At 43.8% G+C, this 21,290-nt stretch overlaps 1 protein-coding gene across 1 annotated transcript in view; it reads left to right on the top strand.

Moving 5' to 3' along the window:
* Positions 1 to 21,290, top strand: part of ACSL3 (acyl-CoA synthetase long chain family member 3) — a 71,968-nt gene that overhangs the window by 37,475 nt on the left and 13,203 nt on the right. Inside the window, exons 3-10 of the mRNA XM_039236841.1 lie at positions 854 to 1,271; positions 10,808 to 10,985; positions 12,388 to 12,497; positions 13,775 to 13,909; positions 16,160 to 16,314; positions 17,645 to 17,768; positions 18,227 to 18,298; positions 20,003 to 20,142. Of these exons, the coding sequence (XP_039092772.1) occupies positions 894 to 1,271; positions 10,808 to 10,985; positions 12,388 to 12,497; positions 13,775 to 13,909; positions 16,160 to 16,314; positions 17,645 to 17,768; positions 18,227 to 18,298; positions 20,003 to 20,142 (1,292 nt within the window). The 5' untranslated portion in view covers positions 854 to 893. The remainder of the gene's footprint in view (positions 1 to 853; positions 1,272 to 10,807; positions 10,986 to 12,387; positions 12,498 to 13,774; positions 13,910 to 16,159; positions 16,315 to 17,644; positions 17,769 to 18,226; positions 18,299 to 20,002; positions 20,143 to 21,290) is intronic.

The following is a 21,290-nucleotide window of genomic DNA, read 5'->3' on the forward strand; positions in this document are numbered from 1 at the left end:
GCACGTTGCCCTCCTTTGTCCTGAGACGGCCTCCACCATGTTCCTGGGAGAGGGGCTCCTCCACAGCCCGAGAGGCCCGTGTGCGCCTCCCATACACTCGAGTGTCTCTCCAGCCTTGCCTGTTCACTTCGTGTTTCCCTGCCCTCAGTTCGTTTTCCCTCCAAGCATTTACCGTCCCTTGACACGCGTACGCACGTTTCGTCTGCCGCTCCCAGTGAATGCGCAGACTCCATGAGAGGAGGGAGGTGGACTGTCTTGTTCACTGTTGAATTTCCTGTACTTAGGACAGTATGCAACACATAGTAGATTGTCAGCAAATCTGATGAATGCAAAGTACAAAGACCAAGGTTTACAGCCTCCTTGCTTCACCATCTAACCTGCCTGAATTGGAAAATATCCCTTCAGGAAGTAGATTCTCTGTTTGCCAACTCTAGTTGCTTGTTACTGCCTAGAGAGAGAGACTGCAGCCCACTGGGAAAGAATGCAGTGATTATTAATGGCTGCTGGGCCGCGAGAGAGGAAATGGTGTATACACAGAGACTGCCAGGGAGAGGAAATCGGTACGTTTTTGGTCTGGATTCTTATGTAGGTGTCTGGCTTGCTCCTTCTTCACCACTTGGGGTTAGGTTGGAAAAACCACCTGTTTATAGAATGATGTGGAAAGAGATACAAGATGCTTGTAAGAGGGTCACATGTACCACATCAGGGGTGGACAGGACATTGCCAGAGGCCAATACTAGCCGCTGCTTGACTGGAAACAAATATTTTCATTTGCCACCTAAAGTGAAGGATTATTCTGTAAGGCTATTTTAAAATGATGTTGGACTAATATCTTTCTTTCTCTTCCTTCTAGATTCTCACGGAAATCTGTTAATTCTACTTTTTGAGCACTTATGAATAACCACGCATCTTCAAAACCAGCTACCATGAAGCTAAAACAGACCATCAACCCCATTCTTTTGTATTTCATACATTTTATGATATCACTTTATACTGTTATAACATATATTCCGTATTATTTTCTGTTTGAGACAAGACAAGAAAAATCAAACCGAATTAAAGCAAAGCCTGTGAATTCAAAACCTGAATCTGCATACAGATCCGTTAACAGTTTGGACGGCTTGGCCTCCGTACTATACCCTGGATGTGACACGCTGGATAAAGTTTTCATGTATGCCAAAAAGAAATTTAAGGGCAAAAGACTCTTGGGGACACGTGAAATTTTAAATGAGGAAGATGAAGTACAACCAAATGGAAAAATTTTTAAAAAGGTAAGGAGATCTTTCATTGCCTTTGTGTTTCCTCTGAGTAAAATGGTGCTTTCGGAAGTGGCGGCCAGGGACAGGAGCCTTCTGCAGCTACTGGACGTCGCTGATGTGGCGGGAGAGACAGGGCAGGAAGGATCCTACACTGTGTCATGATCCCCTTCTGTACTCCCCTGCACAGATGGGTCTGAATTTTCACAAACCACTGAGACTGCCCATGGAGCCTGAAAGTCTCCACGGCATAGAAGAGAATGTCCAGAGCAGGTTGGGGTTGGAAACCATATTCCTGGGTAGTTCCCCCAGCGCCTGCGTGTGCTGGAGATGGTTCTGGGTTTGGGGATGTGAGGCTTGCTGTTTCTGATTCTAATGTAGGGTCCGTTGGGGGCTTCATGTCTTGGTACTTTAATAGTGGCAATACCATGTTTTTTAAAGAATTTTCTTCATGATCTCACAGTCCGTGAGTGCAAGCCCCACATTGGGCTCTGTGCTGACAGCTCAGAGCCTGGAGCCTGCTTTGGATATTTTCTCTCTCTCCTCTCTCTCTCCTCTCTCTCTCCTCTCTCTCTCCTCTCTCTCTCCTCTCTCTCTCCTCTCTCTCTCCTCTCTCTCTCCTCTCTCCCTCTCTGCCCCCTCCCCCGCTCACATTCTCCCTCTTTTAAAAATAAACATTAGATTAGAAAAAATTAAAAGAAAAAAATAATTTTCATAAATATAGACAAGCCTGCCATCGTTGATTTGAAATGGGATAAAATATCCTTAGAGGCAATATAAGATGGTGGTTAAGAACCTGGATTCCAGATCCAGGCTATAGGTTTGGATCTCACTCAGCTTTGCCACTTAACTAGCTATGTGACTCTGGAAAAGTTATTTAAGAAATTTGCCTCAGTTTTTTTATTTGTAATATGAAGATAATGATTATTGCTGCTATTTATTAGCATTTCATAGAAGTCAGGCTGTTTTAAGTGCTTTACATATATCAGCTTATTTAAGACTTAAAATAGCCATATGAGGGAGAGCCTGGGTGGCTCAGTCGATTGAGCATCCAGCTTCGGCTCAGGTCATGATCTCTCAATTCATGGGTTCGAGCCCCGCGTCGGACTCTGCTGACAGCTAGCTCAGAGCCTAGAGCCTGTTTTGGACTCTTTGTCTCCCTCTCTCTCTGACCCTCCCCTGCTCATGCTGCCCCCCTCTCTCTCTAAGAAATAAATAAAACATTTTAAAAAACATTAAAAATATAGCCATGGGAGTTAGTGTTATCATTGTTATCTTACAGAGGATGGCACAGAGGCACAGGTGGGTAACGTACACAGCAATGTTTCAGTTAGCGAGTCGTAAAGTGAGCGTTAGAGCCTGCTCCTTGCTTCGTAAATGCCAGTTCAGGTTTGTCGAGGATAAACTGAATGCGTGCACACAAACACACACGTGTGTAGAAGTGCTTGTGGCCCCTTGTGTCAATGCTCTAGTTTTTCTTAGTACTGTTGTCTTGGGAGTTTGGTGGGCAAATTATATGAGTGACTGCAAGGAAATATCATAGAGCAGTGCAACAGTTTGAAGGGTAGGGTGTACAGAAAGGGCATGAAAATGCTGGTTTTGGATACAGGACTTTTTTTTAATGTTTATATTTGAGAGAGACAGACAGACACAGAATCCGAAGCAGGTTCCAGGATCTGAGCTGTCAGCACAGAACCCAGTGCAGAACTTCAACTCCCAGTCTGAACTGTGAGATCATGATCTGAGCTGAAGTCGGATGCTTAACCCAGTGAGCCACCCAGGTGCCCTGACACATGACTTTATTACAAGCAGTTCTTAAAGTCCCAGTAGGTAAACACTGAAGATAAATTTTAAAAATTTTTTAAAGTTTATTTTGAGAGAGAGAGCGTGCGAGAGAAAGCACATGCATAAGCAGGGGAGGGGCAGAGAGAGAATCCCACGCAGGCTCCTCACTGTCAGTGCAGAGCCTAACAGCAGAGATTGGTCTCATAAACTGTGAGAGCTGGACCCAAAAGTCGCCTGTGTAACCAACTGAGCCTCCCAGGCGCCCCACGATAAAATTTTTTTTTTTTTTTTTTTTTTAATTTCTAGGAGAGAGAGAGAGTGAGCAGGGGAGGGTCAGAGAGAGAGGAAGATACAGACTCTGAAACAGGCTCCAGGCTCTGAGCTGGCAGTCAGCACAGAGCCCGACGCAGGGCTCGAACCGATGAACCGCGGGATCAGGGCCTAAGTCAGACGCTTAACCGACTAAGCCACCCACGCGCCCCATGATAAAAATTTTTTTAGGAGCACTAAGATGATCAGTAGCCGGTTGATAATTTGGTCAGGTTTTATGTGTAGGATGTATGCAGGCGAAGTTTTTCCTCGTATCCTTTTTTCCATCTACATCCTGACTCCAGCTCCTTTTTCTTCTGTAAGTCGTGAAGCAACTCTCAGGTTCAGGGGGGAGAAGTTCAAATAATCACACCATGGGATGAGACACTTCAGAGGGTCTGCAGTGGTGGTCTTTAGTGGCCTTATCCTTACAGATTCTGTAGGCCTTTCCTCCCTAGACATGAAGGGGATGGCCAGCAATTTAATGGCAGTAATTCTTCGCAGTTGGAACATGATGTTAACTTAACGGAGCCTGTGAGTGTCCATCCCCTCCCAACAGTGATCCTCTGTCCTGTTGCGCCTGGAGCCCTCCTCGCCCATCTCACTGCTCCCGGCACATCAGCAGTGCCCCTGGCCGGCTGGGTGGTGGCTTCGGGAAATGACAGGCTCGCTCTCCTTGTAAGGCATAGTCTCTCTCTTGCTGACTGACTTTTGCCTCACTTAGATGAATCTTTTTCTTTTAAGCTAACTTAAGCTCTATCTGGAGATCATAGCGTACACATTTCTCGAAATCAAAGTCGTGTAGTTACCCATGTGTGTTTACTCTTCAAGCCTATAGATTATAACTCCTAAAACATATTTTATCATAACCGGGTCTGATATTTAGTTGCCATTTTTACTTTTTATGCAATACCATCTTGATTTTGTCTTTGAGAGATCTGGCAGTTAATACAAGGTACCAAAAACACTGCACTTTTTTAGGTGCTAAAGTTTTCCACTCCTGTGTCTTGTCTTAAAAACTTTTTTTTTAAAGTTTTATTTATTTCTGAGAGAAACAGCGTGAGCAGGGGAGGAGCAGAGAGAGAGGGAGACACAGAATCCTAAGCAGGCTCCCAGCTCTGAGCTGGCTGTCAGCACAGAGCCTGATGTGGGGCTCGAACCCATGAACCGTGAGATCATGGCCTGAGCTGAAGTCGGACGCCTAACCGACTGAGCCACCCAGGCGCCCTGAAAACATTTTGTTTTTTGAACTAATGCTATTTGAATTCAAAGATTGGTTCTCTTGTTTTTAATCTCAGCTTATGTAACAGATGTCCTACTTTAGCAGGAGATTTCGTTTTTTCTCCAGAGTTGTGCACATTATAGGCATTTTATGGGACTCACACTATTTTTCAGTCCTTATAGTAGCAGACGAGTTTCCAAGAATGTGAAAAGGAGATGAGGATGGTAGAGGTGAAGTTCCTTCTTGATTCAGGCATCAGTGTAATTAGGATAAAATAAAATCCTAGACCTGTCAGTTTCTTCTTAAATGTGGCCAGATAACACAACGGACACAAGGAAAGTTTTTCCCTGTTGTGTGTTTGTGTATTCAGGGCACTCTCTGGCCCGCCCACGGGGTCTTTGCTGTCCTCATTTGTTCAACAAAGAAATATTTGAAGATAGGAACGTTGAAAATGAAAAAGCTTACAGTTAGCAGCCTTCTCTGTCCGTATCGCGTCACTGTCAGGTCCGTCTGCCCCTGACGTCTGCCCTGCTGTTGGCGTTTGTGATTCGTCGGACTTTTTTGGGGAGGCTCTGTATAAACTCTGATACAGAGAATCTTGTATTTGAAATGAGGCTAGCTGGGGGGAGAAAACTAATGTTTAGGTTTCGTGTGTAGTAAATGAATCAGATGTTTTCTGTTAGCCTTACCCAGGAAGAAAGTGCCACACCACTGATTAGCCAAGCCCCTGGTTTCTCTCTGTCTCTGTTGCAACTGTAACAGTGGTTTGCACCCGGGACTGCGGGCATCTCCACTGGGGGTTATAAACACACTGGGGCTTTTCACCTCTTGGTTGCTTGTTTACACGCACTGTGTTGCAGCAGAACCAGCAGCGGCTCTGATGGGGGGGGGGTGGGGGGGCGGTTATTACACAACGGGGACTCCGGTGCCTGTAAGAGCGGAGTTGCTTAGGTCCCGTGGCTTCTGCTCAGAACGCTTCCAGCCAGAGCGCAGACAGGTCTGTGACGGAGCGTCCCGTCATTCAGTAGTTTCCGTATTTGACCATCATCTTGAATTGGGAAAGCCGGCCACTGATGTAGCAGTGTCTCAGCGTTTCCTTCCTTCTCGTTTTGGGGGCTGAGCTTTGGGGATTAACCCTGGAATGTATCTGATATAGTTGAAACAAAGATACCGGAACCATTATTTCAGATAAATGAATTCTGAAGCTTTGTGTCCATCATATGCTACCTAAGTCAGTGTTGAGCTCCGAAGGGAGGGTGAGCAGAGGAGAAGTCAGTGGTGATCCTGCTCTCGTTATGCCCATGACAGCGTGGCTTTTGACTTCCCTAAGGCCAGTCTCTCGGGGGCACAGAGAGAAAAACGAAAGGCGGAGAAGCAGAGGCTGCTATATTCTTGAGGCTCGGCAAGCTTTTCGAGAAGTGTCCTCTGGCTTTATGAAGCTACGGCGGGCTCTGAGCACCGGGTGTGTGTCCGCATTGCCGGCCGCCAGTGCATCCTTCTAAGGTCTTTGGAAATGAAGAGCCGTGAAGGATTGCTTTCCAGAGAGTCTTTAAAATACGTGGACCTGAAATAGAACACAGTTGTAAAGAAGAAAAAAATTTTTACAGCGAAACAGAAAGGAGTGCAAGGCCGGCTCAGACATTTAATGATCTACCCACCAGAAACGCTTTATTTTACACACATTAGAAAGAAGAAACTAGGAGGGATTACATAATCATAGTGCCTAGAAAGAGAAGATTTCACTATGCTATTCTTTGTAAATTGATCCAAAAAGATCATAGAAATACTCTCTTCTGCTCTTGGAAATTGACTTAGCTTTCTTCTTCCTCGGTGCCTACTTTTGTGTTATTTCTTGCTCCAGAGTCAGTCATTTTTATATATATATACATATATGTATAAAACAAACGTATATATCTGCATATGTTATGGTGTTTATTTTCTGACTTGTTAGGACATTTACATCCTAATTTATATAGAAAATAATGGTCGTTCTCTTGGCCAGGGTTTGTGTTTCGGTTGTGAGAGTGCCCTTCCCCAGTCAGAACCTTGCTTTTCCTTTCCGTACTTGTTTCTCTCCTGCTCAGCCCGTTTGTGAGAGGCACCACCGGGTACCAAACGGCTCGAGCCGAAGAACCGGGAGTCTGCTCCCCTTAACGGCCCCCCAACCTCCTTTTAACAGGTCTCTGCTTCCACGCTTGCCCTTGCTATAACCCACGCGCACAGCAGTTGCAAGGATCCTCGACGGATGTCAATTAGACCCCCGTTCTCACCAGCACAGTAACAGCGCCTCCTTCCGTAGTGTAGTCGGGGCGCCATAATTTAGGCCTTAGATTGGGGAATGAGCCTGCTCGGATTCGCATTCTAGTCCTACTCAGGCTGTGTGATATTTGAGCAAGTTATGCATACTCTCTCTCTGCCTCAGTATTGTCATTGGTGAAATAGGGATAATAGTAGTAACTGTCCTAAGAGTTAGTGTGAGAGTCTTAATAAGCTGCTACTGCAGCCTGCTTAGCACGCGGTGAACACTGGCAAGGGTTAGCCCTCCTCGTCCCCCCCCGTCCCCCCCTCGGCCCCCCCTTCCCATCCTCCCCCCCTTCCCCACTCCCCCTCCTCATCTTTCCCCCTTGTCCTCCCCCTCCTCCTCCTCCTCTTCCTCCTCCTCTTCCTCCTCTTTTTCTCCTCATGATCATTACCCACCATCCACACCTGCTGAATATTTTCGCCCTCTGGCTCCCTCACAGTAAATTGTCGTAATTTTCATTCACAGAGAGAAGGGTGAATGGAACCAGGTGTACTTTGTCGAAGAAAGCAGGAAAGTGTTAATTTTAAAGTCTTTCTATTCTAAAAAGCTAAACGGAAAGTTGCTACTTGTACTGGTTAAACCCTTAGCTACCTGGAAACTTGATCTTTATTTGATTGTATCATTCGTCAGGGTCCTGAAGAGTTCAGTATTTGTATGCTTTTATTTTACAGAATGTTCTGTATGTTACTCCATTTTATTTTTATAGTTTGTCTTTTGAGATAAGAGACCCTCATCCTTAGCATCATCAATGTGTTTCTGAACAAAGAAAATTACTAAGTTCCTCTGTTTGGGGTAGTGGTAGTCTGAGTGATAACACTGATATTTACACATGTGTATGTCATACCTGTCACAGAATAAAAATATAGGCAATTAAACGTGAGTGAGGAAAGTGACCATAGGGCCTGTCTTAACTCTGCCCCTAAGTTTACAAGTTAGGAAACTGCTCAGAGACTCCACGGTAGACCTAGCCAGACTAGTCATTCCTTTTCCTGACTCAGAGTCTGGAAAATGAGCACATTTGTGTCTCATGGGTCACGGATAAGAATGGATAGTGTGTGTGCACAGGTGGGGAAGGGGCAGAGAGGGAGACAGAGGATCCCAAGCAGGCTCCAAGCTGTCAGCACAGAGCCTCACGTGGGGCTCGATGTCATGAACGCTGAGATCATGACCTGAGCCTAAATTCAGAGTCAGATGCTTAATGGACCGAGCCACGCAGTGCCCGCTGGCCGCCGTGTGGATAAAAATATTTAAGAGGTGGCAGGCTAGGATGTGTGCATAAATGGAAGGGTGGCCAGAACAGAAGTAGCCCTAGGGATTAAGTGATCAGATGGATGTGGATTTTTTTTTTCTTAAAACACTCTTTTACAACAGGAGGCTTCTAGAGGGGAGAGGGGTCCGAAGACTCTCTGAAGGCCCAAAGTGAATTGAAATTGTGTTTAATTATACTGCTTATTCCATGCAAATAAGAAATGGTCGCTGAGACGAGCTGTACGCCATTAGGGAGCCGATAACGAACAGGACACAAAGGTTACTCTTCTCGCGGGTCTTGTATTTGTACTGGAGGAAGAGAGACTGCAAGTGATAAGTTAAAGGTTGAATATCTAGTATGGAGACATAAAGCTGATTGGAGATCAGGGATGGCCTCTCCTAGGGGAGGCCTGACCCACAGAAGAGCCAGCTCTGCAGCGAGGGATGGGGCAGCGCACTCGCTGGCTCTAACACTGGAGTGACGTCTGTTGGCTGTGGCAGTTGGGGTGCAAAATTGAAGAAGGTATTCAAACCCTGAGAACGACGGCCTCTCTGAATCTTGTGCTTGCGGCACCCATCTTGCTTTATCTTAGCTCCTGCCTGGGGCCGGCCTGTTTGAAGGACAGAAAGGACCAAGCATTTACAGGAAGTAGTGAGTTAGGGGAAGAGGGTTTGCTGTGAGCACAGAGACACTGGCAATGGCTAGGTCCCGTAGGGCTGTGTAGGCCAGGGTAAGGTTTTCGGACTTGGAGATGCAAGTAGAGGTGGTTAAGATTGGAGACAGAAATTTGGGAAGCGCCTCAGAGTAAAAGTCTTTGTAAGTTTGGGTTTGTTAGGGACGCTTCAATCACTGTAATACCACAAGACTGCAGAGATCGAGGACACAGATGTATGTGGGCTGTTCAGCTCGCTGGCAGCAGGGCGAGGGTGTTCCTGCGCATGCCTGATTTCTCCGTGACCGTGAGATGTGTCATCACCTGCAAGTGGAGGCGGGTGGGAGGGGGGTGCGGAGGACACTTGGGCGGAAGAAGGTTTCAGGCAGCCGTTTCGGAGGGCTTGGGGGTGAGCACAGCCGGGAAGCAGATAGGATTGCTGGGTGGTGCGGTCTGTGGTCCCGCATAGAGGGAGGTTGGCCGTTCTTCAGGATGGGCAGGGAATAAACGAGTTTAATCTCAGGTTTGAGCTAACTATAGGGACAGAGTTAGAATTGGAATTTTTTTCCAGTAAAAGGCAAAATTGCAGGGTGGGTAGCGACCTTTAAATGTAATCTTTATGGGAAAGGTAGAAGATTCAGCAGTTTAAAGAATTTAGTGGAATTCAGTTTGGTTACGCTTCAGTGAGATTCGTGATTTGATTTCTTTGCCACATGGTGGCCCCATTACATGGATTTAAGTATTTGGATTATACAGATCATAACCTTTCAGAACATACACATTCTCTGAAACTTACAAAGCTCATCATTTAGCTTCTAGAATCTAAGAGGTAGCTCATGCTTATCTTTGGAGTGTAAAATTCTTAATAATTGTAAGCCAGTTTGTGCACATTTTGGCCGAGTTCTCATCTGTCTTCTCACCCCCACAGAGCTCCTTTTGAAGTCATGGAGCTCCCTGTGCTGAGCATTTCATGGGGGTGCAGAGCAAGGTGAGAGTTTGGGACCGCTCACGTTAAATATTTTAAATGCAGTTGCCTTAACCATAAAAATAAAAATTTATTTCTTAATCCATTATGGAAGAGGACACTAGAGGGCAGTATTTACCTTCCCCCCATTTTTATATCTTCGCCCAACCTCTTATTTCTGAAACTCTCTTAAATGCATGCATTTTTAAAAATGAATGTGGTTAGATGGTTTTAAGGTGTGTGAAAGATATATTAGTGAGACAGCTGTGTTTGGGAACTATATGTATATATTTGTAGTGTGAGGAACTTTTTATCCAGTTGATATGTAATTGGGGATTTGTGGTCTGATAAAAGTTGGAGAAAATTCCTAAAGAAAAATGTTAGCCAGTTCTGAAAGAGGATTATTGCTAATGTCGACTTAATGTTACCTGCACTTATGGGGAGCACACATAAAACGTTGAAAGCCCAGTGATATCAGTTGGTACTTAAGGCTTAAATGAATAATGTAATTAATCCTGGTTGTTTAAATAGAGACTTGTTTACTTTTCTTACGCTGAGTTAGATACGGGATAGAGCAGTTAATTGAACAGCCATAAATATGTCTGTTATCTTGGGCCTGTCTAGTTTCAGTTTGTGAATCATATTGTACGATTTGATATTCAAATCTGGGAATTCATAAATAGACGGAAAGTAAAATGTTGGTATCCTTGGTACTTGAGACTAGGCTAAATTTTAAGCTAACACCTACATTGTTTAAGTCGGATCCTTTGGTCAAAAAGTTGATCTTTAAAATCCTATCTACCTCGGAGGATTTTTAAAAATACCCTCCCCCCCCATTACGTTAAAAGATTTGGCGTGCAGTTTGTCAAAGAAAATGTCACAACATAGCTAATTTTCAAAATAGGTTTTTTTCACTCGAAACTCTCTTTTATTTAAAAAAAAAAACAGTTAAGTTACATGCAGATATAACTCTGGTTTGTCATAAAACTTAGAACAAATCTTGGCTTCTTTCTAGAACACATTATTTTGGTTATATTAAAAGGTATTTGTATGTTTTTTGTTTATCAGGTTATTCTCGGACACTATAACTGGCTCTCCTATGAAGACGTCTTCCTTAGAGCTCTTAATTTTGGAAATGGCTTACAGATACTGGGTCAGAAGCCAAAGACCAACATCGCCATCTTCTGCGAAACCAGGGCCGAATGGATGATTGCCGCGCAGGCGTGCTTTATGTATAATTTTCAGCGTACGTAGGCTTTCTGATCTTCTGGAAGAGCAGACTTGAGTTACTGTGGGAGAGAGGATAGTGTTTATTACTAATGTTTCATTGTTAAGAAAGTAAAATTCTGAGGTTAGTTTTCACCTTGGTCTCATCAGGGAGAATTCTGTTACAACTTAGAGTTGTGGGTCTACTTTTGGAAAAGGAAGTGTGGAACAGTTGTGGGGCCAGCGTGGTAAGGGGACCAGAAGGCTCGGCCGGTCCTCTCAGGAGCTCTCTTGTGAAGCGGGTGTCACTTTGTCATGCCACTTCTGTCAGCGGTGACTGTTGACGTCAATATTTGATCCCAGGTGCCAAGTTCATTGATAAGGAGTTTTTTATATTGTAATTTAAGTGGCAGCCCTGAGGCCCCAGCCTGTGATGTGGTCCTGGAAGCTTAGCTCACAGGCCTTGGTGCCAAAATGTGACGTTGAGTCTGGACATTGTCTTACCTTTCAGATGAAACAGAGAAGACGCTATTACCAGGCTTCCTGCTGTAAATGCTTCCACTGTTACTGTAAAAACTGACCTATCCCTTTGCTTTCATAGGTGTGGGTTCACAGTATGCTTCTTTTGAGAAGCTTTACAATAATTATCTCTTCAAGTCACTTTAAGTCTAGCTTCTGTCAGTTAGGCAGAAAGCAAATAAAAGTCCACAGGGTCGTTAGGAAACGTCACCATTTCTAGAATGTTCTTCTTTAGTTTTCTACTTTAGAGTAAGCAGTCCTTCCTGCCAGTTGTTCATGTTAACACATCACACCTTCAGCCTGGTGCTCAGTGCGTCATCTTACTGGTATATTTTCTTTTTTCTTATTTTCTGTACCAGGTAGTTAACTAAGGCTTTGACATTTTAGGAGTCAGATAGAATTCCTTCCATTGTGGCATCCCAGAGCAGCATCCGTAGGTGAAACAAAACTTAAAAAAATTAAAAATTTTTTTAGTGTTTATTTTTTTAGAGTGAGTGAGCAGGGGAAGGGCAGTGAGAGAGAGGGAGACACAGAATCCAAAGCAGGCTCCAGGCTCTGAGCTGTCAGCACAGCGCCCGACACAGGGTTTGAACTCGTGAACCTTGAGATCATGACCTAAGCTGAAGTCTGACGCTCAACCAACTGAGGCATCCAGGTGCCCCCCATATTCTTTTGTTATAAAACATTGGAAATATTGGGGGGCCATTAGGTAGGAAAGGATGAGTGGTCATAATATTTATTAGTATGTTGAAATAATTTGGGAAAGTATAGCATGTTACATGGATAGCATTTATCCATGTAACAAAAAGTCATAGATTCTTAAATTTAGGTTCAGTATACCATTGTGATTTGACTACTTTAGAGACTTTATATTTAGTTCTTGAAACATTCAAACACTTGACTTGCCCTTCTTCTCCCTATAGTTGTTACATTGTATGCTACTCTAGGCGGGCCGGCTATTGTTCATGGTTTAAATGAAACAGAGGTGACCAACATCATTACCAGTAAAGAACTCTTGCAAACAAAGTTGAAGGTGAGTTCTGTGGTTATTTTATAACTGTCCAATATTTGAGAATTTTCACTGTCTTGGGCACTAATACTGATGCTTTTATGATCATTAAAATCCTGAGTATCTTTGTAAACTTTTAGGACTATCATACTTTATTCCTTTCCTTTTGGAGAAGAAAAAGTAGGTTTTGCCTGTATTTATGTATAAGTAGTGCAGAGAGGTAATAGCTTGATTGGTAATATAATACATACGTCCTTGTCTAAGGGGGAAGGGATCATAACTTTTATTGTGTTCACTTGTGTTCTAGTCTATTTTCAATAAATTCATAATTTTGAAGGGTTGTTTCTAAACTGGCAACTCATTTATTTATTTTTTGGAAGCATTGGGTCATTATGAGGTTTTAGAATTTTTTCAAGGAAAAAGGAGACTTAATGAAACTATAGGAGAAGGGGTTTAAGTCCCTAGATGACTTCCTGTGAAACGTAATATCTGCCTTTTTTTTTTTTTTTAAAGGTGTATTTATTTATTTTGAGAGAGAGACAGAGAGCGCACTCCCCAGGACAGGAGAAGGATAGGGGCAGAAAGAGAGGGGAGGGAGGATGCCAAGCAGCCTCCACTCTGTCAGCGTAGAGTCCAGTGTGGGGCTCGGTCTTCTGACCCCAGGATCATGACCTGAGCCGGTATCAAGAATCAGAAACTTAACCAACTGAGCCACCCAGGCGCCCCTGTGCAGTTAAAAAAAAAAAAAATTTATTTATTTTGAGAGAGAGAGAGAACGAGAATGAGAACCAGTAGGGAAGGGGCAGAGAGAGAAGGGGACAGAGGATCTGATGCGGGGCCCAAACTCATGAACCGTGAGATCATGACCTGTGCCAAAGTCAGATGCTCCACCGACTGAGCCACCCAGGCGTCCCCCCACCCCCCATTTTTTATCTGCAAGTTTTTAAGTGAATCCCCCCCATCTTTGTTTGTCTCTTGAAAACCTACGGGGCTGTGGCCGCTCTGTTTTTGGGCGGCCTGTGTTTACACGCCTGTTTTGTAAGGAAGTGACTTTGTTGATCAGGAACCAGTACACACAGGAAATCTAATGCTATAAATTAGCAATTTAAATTTCAGACCGGTACTTCTCCATCTGAAGGAAGTGAATACGTATTCATACCAGTGCACCCCCTCACCCTGTTTTGGAGACAAGAAACGAATAATTCTGGGATTGCAGTAAACTGCTTTTCTTGTGTCCCGGACTGGCTGTAAGCCATTTGCTGATGCACAGTGAACACCGTGAGGCACGCTTGTTTTTCCAGGATATCGTCTCCTTAGTCCCACGCCTGCGGCACATCATCACCGTGGACGGGAAGCCTCCCACCTGGTCCGAGTTCCCCAAGGGTGTCATCGTGCACACCATGGCCGCAGTGCAGGCCCTGGGGGCCAAGGCGAGCGCAGCAGGTACGGCTCACTTCCGGGTCCTTCCTGTGATTCTGCAGGGACCGTGTTCCCCAGAGTTGTCCCGACGCTGAGGTTAGGTTGGGGACAAACCCACTTCCTAGACCATCACTTCGGGGAGTACGGCCACTCTGGATCTACTTTCATCTGCCCTTTAAAGAAAGGTTTCAGGAAGAACACACAGATTAATTTGTTAGTATTCTGAAAGTAGTTTTTATGTGAAATTACTTGAAAATACTTCTATGTTATACAAGTTTCCTGTTGGTTTTTTCTGGTAGTTTTGAGTGGTTTGAAGTTAGTTTTGTAAGTAGTGCCATCAAGCTAGTCATATGTGTGTACAAATTATGTGTGTAAGTATGAGCAGATGGCTGGACCTCCCCGATCCCCCCCCCCCCGCCCCAGCTCTGACTCTGCCTCTTCCAGAGGGAACGTCTTTTTACCCCCCAGCTGGACCACATGGGCATGGTGACACTGGAAGTTCCACTCAGATAAAGTGCTAGAAAGAGTGTGGGGATTTAGGAATTCCACAGAAGCGGCTAGGGTGCAGGGACTGGATTTGCTTTACAGTTGGAAACACGGTACTTCTTGAGCTGGGAGCACTCAAGCTCTGGGACGGGAACAGGGCTGTGCTGACATTAGTGTTGGGCATATGGAACTCTCAGTGCTAGTGGGACATCAGTGTAGATCTTTTTTTAAATGCTTATTAATTTTTGGGAGAGAGAGAGAGCAAGGGAGGAGCAGAGAAGAGAGAGAGAGAGCAGGGGAGGAGCAGAGAAAGAGGGAGACACAGAATCTGAAGCAAGTTCCAGGCTCTGGGCTGTCAGCACAGAGTCTGATGCGGGGCTCAAACTCACCAACCACGAGATTATGACTTGAGCCAAAGTTGGATGCTTAACTGACTGAGCCATCCAGGCATCCCTCGCTGTAGATCTGGGGGGGTGGGGGGGTGGGCATATACTCCTGAGTAAAGTTTGGAGTTAAGAGATTCAAAAGCTAGATGCGCACTTAGGTTTTCATTATGGCTGTGGAAGCAGGTGAGGTCGCCCACGGAGAATGGTGCCTCTGAAAGCGACTGAGGTTAGTCAGAGAGGAGGGAAGGAAACGTACTGTGTGGTTCCCGGGAGCCAAGTGAAAGGAGCGCGCCAGTGAGGTGGAGTCGTCTGCAGGAGTCCGGCGACACCGGGGTTGCAGGAGGGCCCCCTCAGAGCAGTTCGTAGGACGTGGCGGCGGAGGGTCCCTGGGATGAAGGGCTGAGTGACGGGCTAGGGAGGAAGGACCGGGGTGAAGACGATTGTCATGGGATACATCTGTGCGTGTCGGAGAGACGGGGTTCACTGGGTAACACGTTTAAAATCCTTTTCCCTTGCTGACCCAAGGGATCCCCATGTGGAGGAGTGCCAGGATTAATTCGGGCAGTGCCACCCATGACCCACTTACTTTGCCTTTCTGCTGTGTCACCTGTGGGATGGTGGCTGCTGACCTTAGGCTTCTGCCCAAGGAGGACACAGCCTTTTAATCCAGGACTCGGACTGTAGCCAAGGCAGCCTCACCATGTAGAGCAGAGGACATTTTTAGCAGCCACCCTTATTTCTTACTTGAATTTCTGGCATTTGTGTCCCTGCCACCTTTCTTCCCTTTCTTAAGTTAGGTAGCCGGGTAGCAGCCAAAGCGACCCTTGTCACAGGTGATGACAAACCCTTGTTCAAAACAACATTGCTTTCTACCCCGCAGTGAAATCCAGAGTCTTAAGTGTGGCCTTCAAGGCTTTGCATGATATGGTTCCAGCTGCAACTTCGCCTTTCTTTCCTGCTCTTTTTCCTTTTGCTCTGTCTTTACATCTGCCAATCACATTGCTGCCTCAGGGCCTGTGCTCTTGCTTATTTTCCACTTGAAGCATTCTTCTCCCGGTCCCAGGGTTGCCACGGCCGCCTTCTCACTGTATTCAAGTCTTTACTAAAATACCAACTTGACAGGAAAGTGTTTCTTGACTCCTCCATCTAAATTGCTTCTACTATCACCATACCTAGTCTTGCTTTATTTTTCTTCATAACTCTTATTACATTATAGATTTATGGTTTATTTATCTCCGTATATTCTATGTTTCCTTTATGTGCAGGGACTCGATCTGTATTGCTGACCTGAATGAATACAGTAGTTGTTGAATTGAGTTCAAAAACCTGATGATGGAAGAAATTGGTAATGTGGCTAAATTTCTCAGATGTGTTTGTGTTTTTTTTTCCCCCAATGCAGAAAACAAACCTCATAGCAAACCAGCGCCCTCAGATATCGCAGTAATCATGTACACGAGTGGATCCACAGGATTGCCGAAGGGAGTCATGATCTCCCACAGTAATATTATTGCTGGGATAACTGGGATGGCGGAAAGGATCCCAAGGCTGGGGTGAGTCCTGGTAAATGCATACGAAGTGGTCTGTTATTTGTATCCATTGTTAACTGTGTCATTTAGTAGTATATGGCCAGGTCAGTCTCCCAGGGCCTTTTCACAGTTGGCATTTCCTTCAAAAACCAACAACAGTAACAACAACAACAAACAAGCAAAAACAAAAGGCAGCACATTTAAGTTAGTCACAAAATAGTTACAGTTGTGAGGTTTCAAATACAGTTTTATGTACAATATCATTGCTAATATTTACTTTTCACTTTAAAAGTGTAAATTTTAACTAACTTAAATCCCTTACTTTAAATTACTTTAATCAGTTGATAGTATTGCCACTAGTGTCATTTTTATACCTAAACATGTATGATTCAGGTGAACAGACCACTTCATAGGTTCCACTAAATATTTATGGAGCTCTATTCAGTCTCTGATTTTTCTCTGTAAGAACAATTCCAGCAGTGGCAGGCGGGGTGGGCGTGCCGTGGGAAGGGACCGGCGAGGAGACCAGATGGGACCGTGAGGGCCTGTAATGGAGTGGGTATGAAAATGACCGATCTGGTGTGCTGGTGGTGGCTGGATATTTTTGATGCCCTTATGCACAGAAATTACCCTCACACATGCCGGTTACTGCGGGATTGAATTTAGGGATGGACAGAGAGATTTCTCTTATGAATGGATAACTTTCAGAAAGAATTAAGAGCAAGTTTCCTGGGTTAGTCTTAGACGTTTGTTCTTCATATTTTTGGGGGTGGCCGTAGTTCATGAAATAGATACACATAGTATACATTTTCTTATGTATGGTACAATTTATTACTTCTTAAATAACTCTCAAAACAGGAATTTCTTTTGTAAAACTCCTGGCCAAGAGTGGTGGATTCTGTTTGAACTCTTCTGTTGGGGAGCCCACCATTTTAAACACCATTTCCTTTGTGGATGATTTCCTCTGCCCTTTAAGAGAACTCTTCTTTTGGCCCCCAGCCTCCATTTCTTCTCTCTTAGCATGTTGCTCCTGCAGTAGAAATCCTTAGTGAGTGCCTTTGAGTGGGACCAGAGACGGGGCCACTTCCTCACTGTCTGCCTCCTGGGTTTTAGTCTGAGCTGTGGTTCTCCCTTCCTGCACACCCCGCACACCCCCAGTGTGTGTCTGCAGCTCCTCCCCCACACGTGTACATACACACCCTCTTTCTCTCTCTCTCTCTCTGTCTCTCTCCCTCCCTCTCCCTCTCTCCTTCTCTCCTTCTCTCACCTTTTCTCCCCACGTGGGCTCCCTTTTGCAGTTACTTCTAGCAGAGACAGCACTTGACAGTTGCTTTTATATCCCCTTTGCTTTTAGAGAAGAAGATGTTTACATTGGGTATCTGCCGCTGGCCCATGTGTTAGAATTAAGTGCCGAGCTCGTGTGTCTTTCTCACGGATGCCGCATTGGCTACTCTTCACCACAGACTTTAGCAGATCAGGTAAATGAAATGTCCGGGACTTCAGATATGAAAAAGTTTTTTTTTTTTTTTTTTTTTTAAATGTTTTATTTATTTCTAGGAGAGAGAGAGAGAGAGCGAACAGGGGGGTCAGAGAGAGAGGGAGTCACAGACTGAAACAGGCTCCAGAGTCTGAGCTGGCAGTCAGCACAGAGCCCGACGCGGGGCTCGAACCCACGAACCGCGAGATCATGACCTAAGCAAAAGTCGGACGCTTAACCGACTAAGCCACCCAGGCGCCCCTGAAAAAGTTTTTTAAACACATTTTCCCCCGTCCGTGTGACGGTATGTCACAAAGGTGACAGTTAATCATTTGATCACTTGCCTTTTAAGTTCTTTTTATAGTAAGTGAATTAAAATGGTGAATTTATAATCTTCTTTTTGGTCTGAGAATTCCACTGTAAGGATCACTTTATATAGATCATTTTTTCTTTCCGTAGTCTTCGAAAATAAAGAAAGGAAGCAAAGGGGATACAACCATGTTGAAACCAACGCTCATGGCAGCTGTTCCGGTAAGAATGTACCACGTATCAGTGTGAGCCCTGAACAAGTGGGAGAGATCCGGTTGGCGGGGTAGTTACGTGGGGTTTTTACTTCTTGATTATTTATTGCCGTATGCACTACAGGATTTATTCACTCTTCCTTTAGCATTTATTTTTTAAATTTACTAAACACTCAACTTAGTTTCAGCTTCCCTATGATATTATCAGCTCCTTTCCCTAAATAAGCTTCCTACTCGGGTCATTTTTACGATAATGTTTGCTATGAGTAGAAACCGGAAGCCCAGGGGGAGATTTGGGGGGGGGGGACGGTTTGACACCCCTCCCTCCTGTGTCATTGCCTCCTGAACCCCCAGGAAGTCAGGACTAGTCACTAGAAGAAGTGACAGAGAAGTTGGTGCAACTTTGAATTACCTGGGAAGTGCTTTGTGTCCTGGGGAGGGGCCTGGGCGTTAGAGGAGTAGAAATGGGCTAGCAATGGATTTTCTGTCTCCTCAGTGTAAGCTTGATGTGGCTTCTGATTTTGTTTCAAAGTGTTGGGAATTGTTCCAGATACCTGAGTGCTCCCAGCAAGCATAGTTAACGTGGTTACCACAAGTATACATGACCAGAAGTTTGATAGTTTCTGTAGGTGAGGAGTTTCCTTGGTGTAGTATTTTATTTTCAGTTCATGTGTTAGTTCATATAAAATTAAATATAATTTAAAATTGTAGAGGAAAAACCATTTCCAGTCATTACAGTATACTGCCTAGTAACAGGCCTGGTGAGCAAAATGCAGTGCAGAGAAGGAAAATTTCCTGTGTGCAGCATGAAAAGACTATCAACCAGGGCGCCTGGGTGCGGGCTCAGTCAAGTAAGCGCCCGACTCTTGGTTTTGGCTCAGGTCATGATCTCACAGTTTGTGGGATTGAGCCCTGTGTCAGGCTCTGCAATGACAGTACAGAGCCTGCTTGGGATTCTCTCTCCCTCTTTTCTGCCTCTCCCTCGTGCTCTCTCTAATAAATAAACTTAAAAAAAAAAAAACAAAAAACCATCATCAGCAAACCAAATAACCCTATGGTCCTTTATTTATTTATTTAAACCTTTTTTAACGTTTACTTATTTTTGAGATACAAAGAGAAAGTGCAAGTGAGGGAGGGGCATAGAGGGGGAGACACAGAATCTGAAGGAGGCCCCAGCCTCTGAGCTGTCAGCACAGAGCCCGATGTGGGGCTCAGACTCAGGGACTGTGAGATTATGACTTGAAGTCGGACACTTAACCAACTGAGCCACCCAGGTGCCCCAACCCTATGGTCCTTTTGTGAGCAAAGTGTGGCTGTATTTTTATAAGATAAGGTATGAGAATTTTAAAAGCTATTTAATATAATTGTTCATTTATTTAGTGAGCTTTTTCCAAAATAAATAAGACAAAATAAATAAGATAGTTGCTTATCTTGTGAGTGAAGCAATATAAAAAAAATTGATAACATTACTACCCTAAGACTTTTCTTTCTTTCAACTACTCCTGTGAGTATCTAGATATATTTGTGCTATGAAAAATTATTTTTACAGAAACCTCAGTTTTAAACTAGTTGTGGCTGTATTTTAACAGTTTGTTCCTCTTAGAATATATTTTTTAAATGCCTCAGCACTGATAGAAATATTTATCTGTTGTTAAGATATAATATGTAAGCTGATAGCATTATTGATTGTATTAGCTCATTTTTATCTATCTAGGAAATCATGGATCGGATCTACAAAAATGTCATGAATAAAGTGAATGAAATGAGTAGTTTCCAGCGCAATCTGTTTATTCTGGCCTATAATTACAAAATGGAGCAGATTTCAAAAGGGCATGGCACCCCTCTGTGTGACAGGTAAGTGACACTCCCTCTGTTTGATAACTTGCCATTTTTGTTCAAATTATGAGCCCAGTTCATTGAGATAGTTATAAGAAATTTGTTTTAAAACGTCAAAGGGACTCTAAAAATCCATCCTGCATAAGAATATAAAGCAATTAAAAAAGATTGCAATATTATTTGAAAAAATGTTTCATGTACAGTTTTACTGTATTTAATGCTGTGCTTCTGAGGCACCTGGGAGGCTCAGTCAGTTTCACATCTGACTCTTGAATTCAGCTCAGGTCATAATCTCTCTTGGTTCAGGAGATCGAACCCTGTGTCCAGCTCTGCACTGGGTGTGGAGCCTGCTTGGGAGTCTCGCTCTGCTTCTCCCCTCTGTCTCTGTCCATCTCTCTCGTCCTCTTCTCCATTCTCTCTCGCTCTCAAAAAATATGTGCTTTTATTTTCTGTTGACGTGTTATGTGATTTTAGTTGATTGTTTCTCTTTGCTTTTAAATTTATTTCAATATAAATATAAAATAATAAATAACATGAGTAAATATGAGTAAATGTTTTGTGTTTAAAGTGTGAAATGACAGGTTTTATCACCAACCTGTTATTATTTGCTTTTGTAGTGCTAATAGAGTTAGTAGATTTAATTGTAAAATAATTTAGAAATTAGAAAACAAAGGGTGACATTTAATTTTTTAAAATTTATTTCTTAGTTTTATATTTTGGGGAGAGAGTGCAGACAGGGAGAGTTTAAACGGAGAGTCCTTAAGCAGGCCCCACACTCAGAGTGGAGTCTGATGTGGGGCTTGATACCACAGCCCAGGATTATGACCTGAGCTGCAGTTGAGTCAGATGTTTAACTAACTGAGCCACCCAGGTGCCCCCCAACATTTAATTTATTTTTTTATGAGAATATTAATAGAGTTTTCAGATGCTCCATGTTATTTAAAAATTTGGGTTTTTTTCTGCCTTATTTTAGTTTTCTTCTTAGTGAGATATATAACCTACTTTGTAAAACCTGTTAATATATTTTTTAAATACCTGGCAATTTTTTTCATTCATTCATTCATTCATTCATTCATTCATTTAAAATGTTTGTTTGTATTTGAAGGAGAGGGAGAGGCAGAGCATGAGCCAGGGAGGGGCAGAGAGAGAGGGAGACACAGAATCCG

The sequence above is a fragment of the Hyaena hyaena genome, unplaced genomic scaffold (genome assembly GCF_003009895.1).
Source record: "Hyaena hyaena isolate Hyena2069 unplaced genomic scaffold, ASM300989v1 scaffold_117, whole genome shotgun sequence".
Classification (NCBI taxonomy): domain Eukaryota; kingdom Metazoa; phylum Chordata; class Mammalia; order Carnivora; family Hyaenidae; genus Hyaena; species Hyaena hyaena.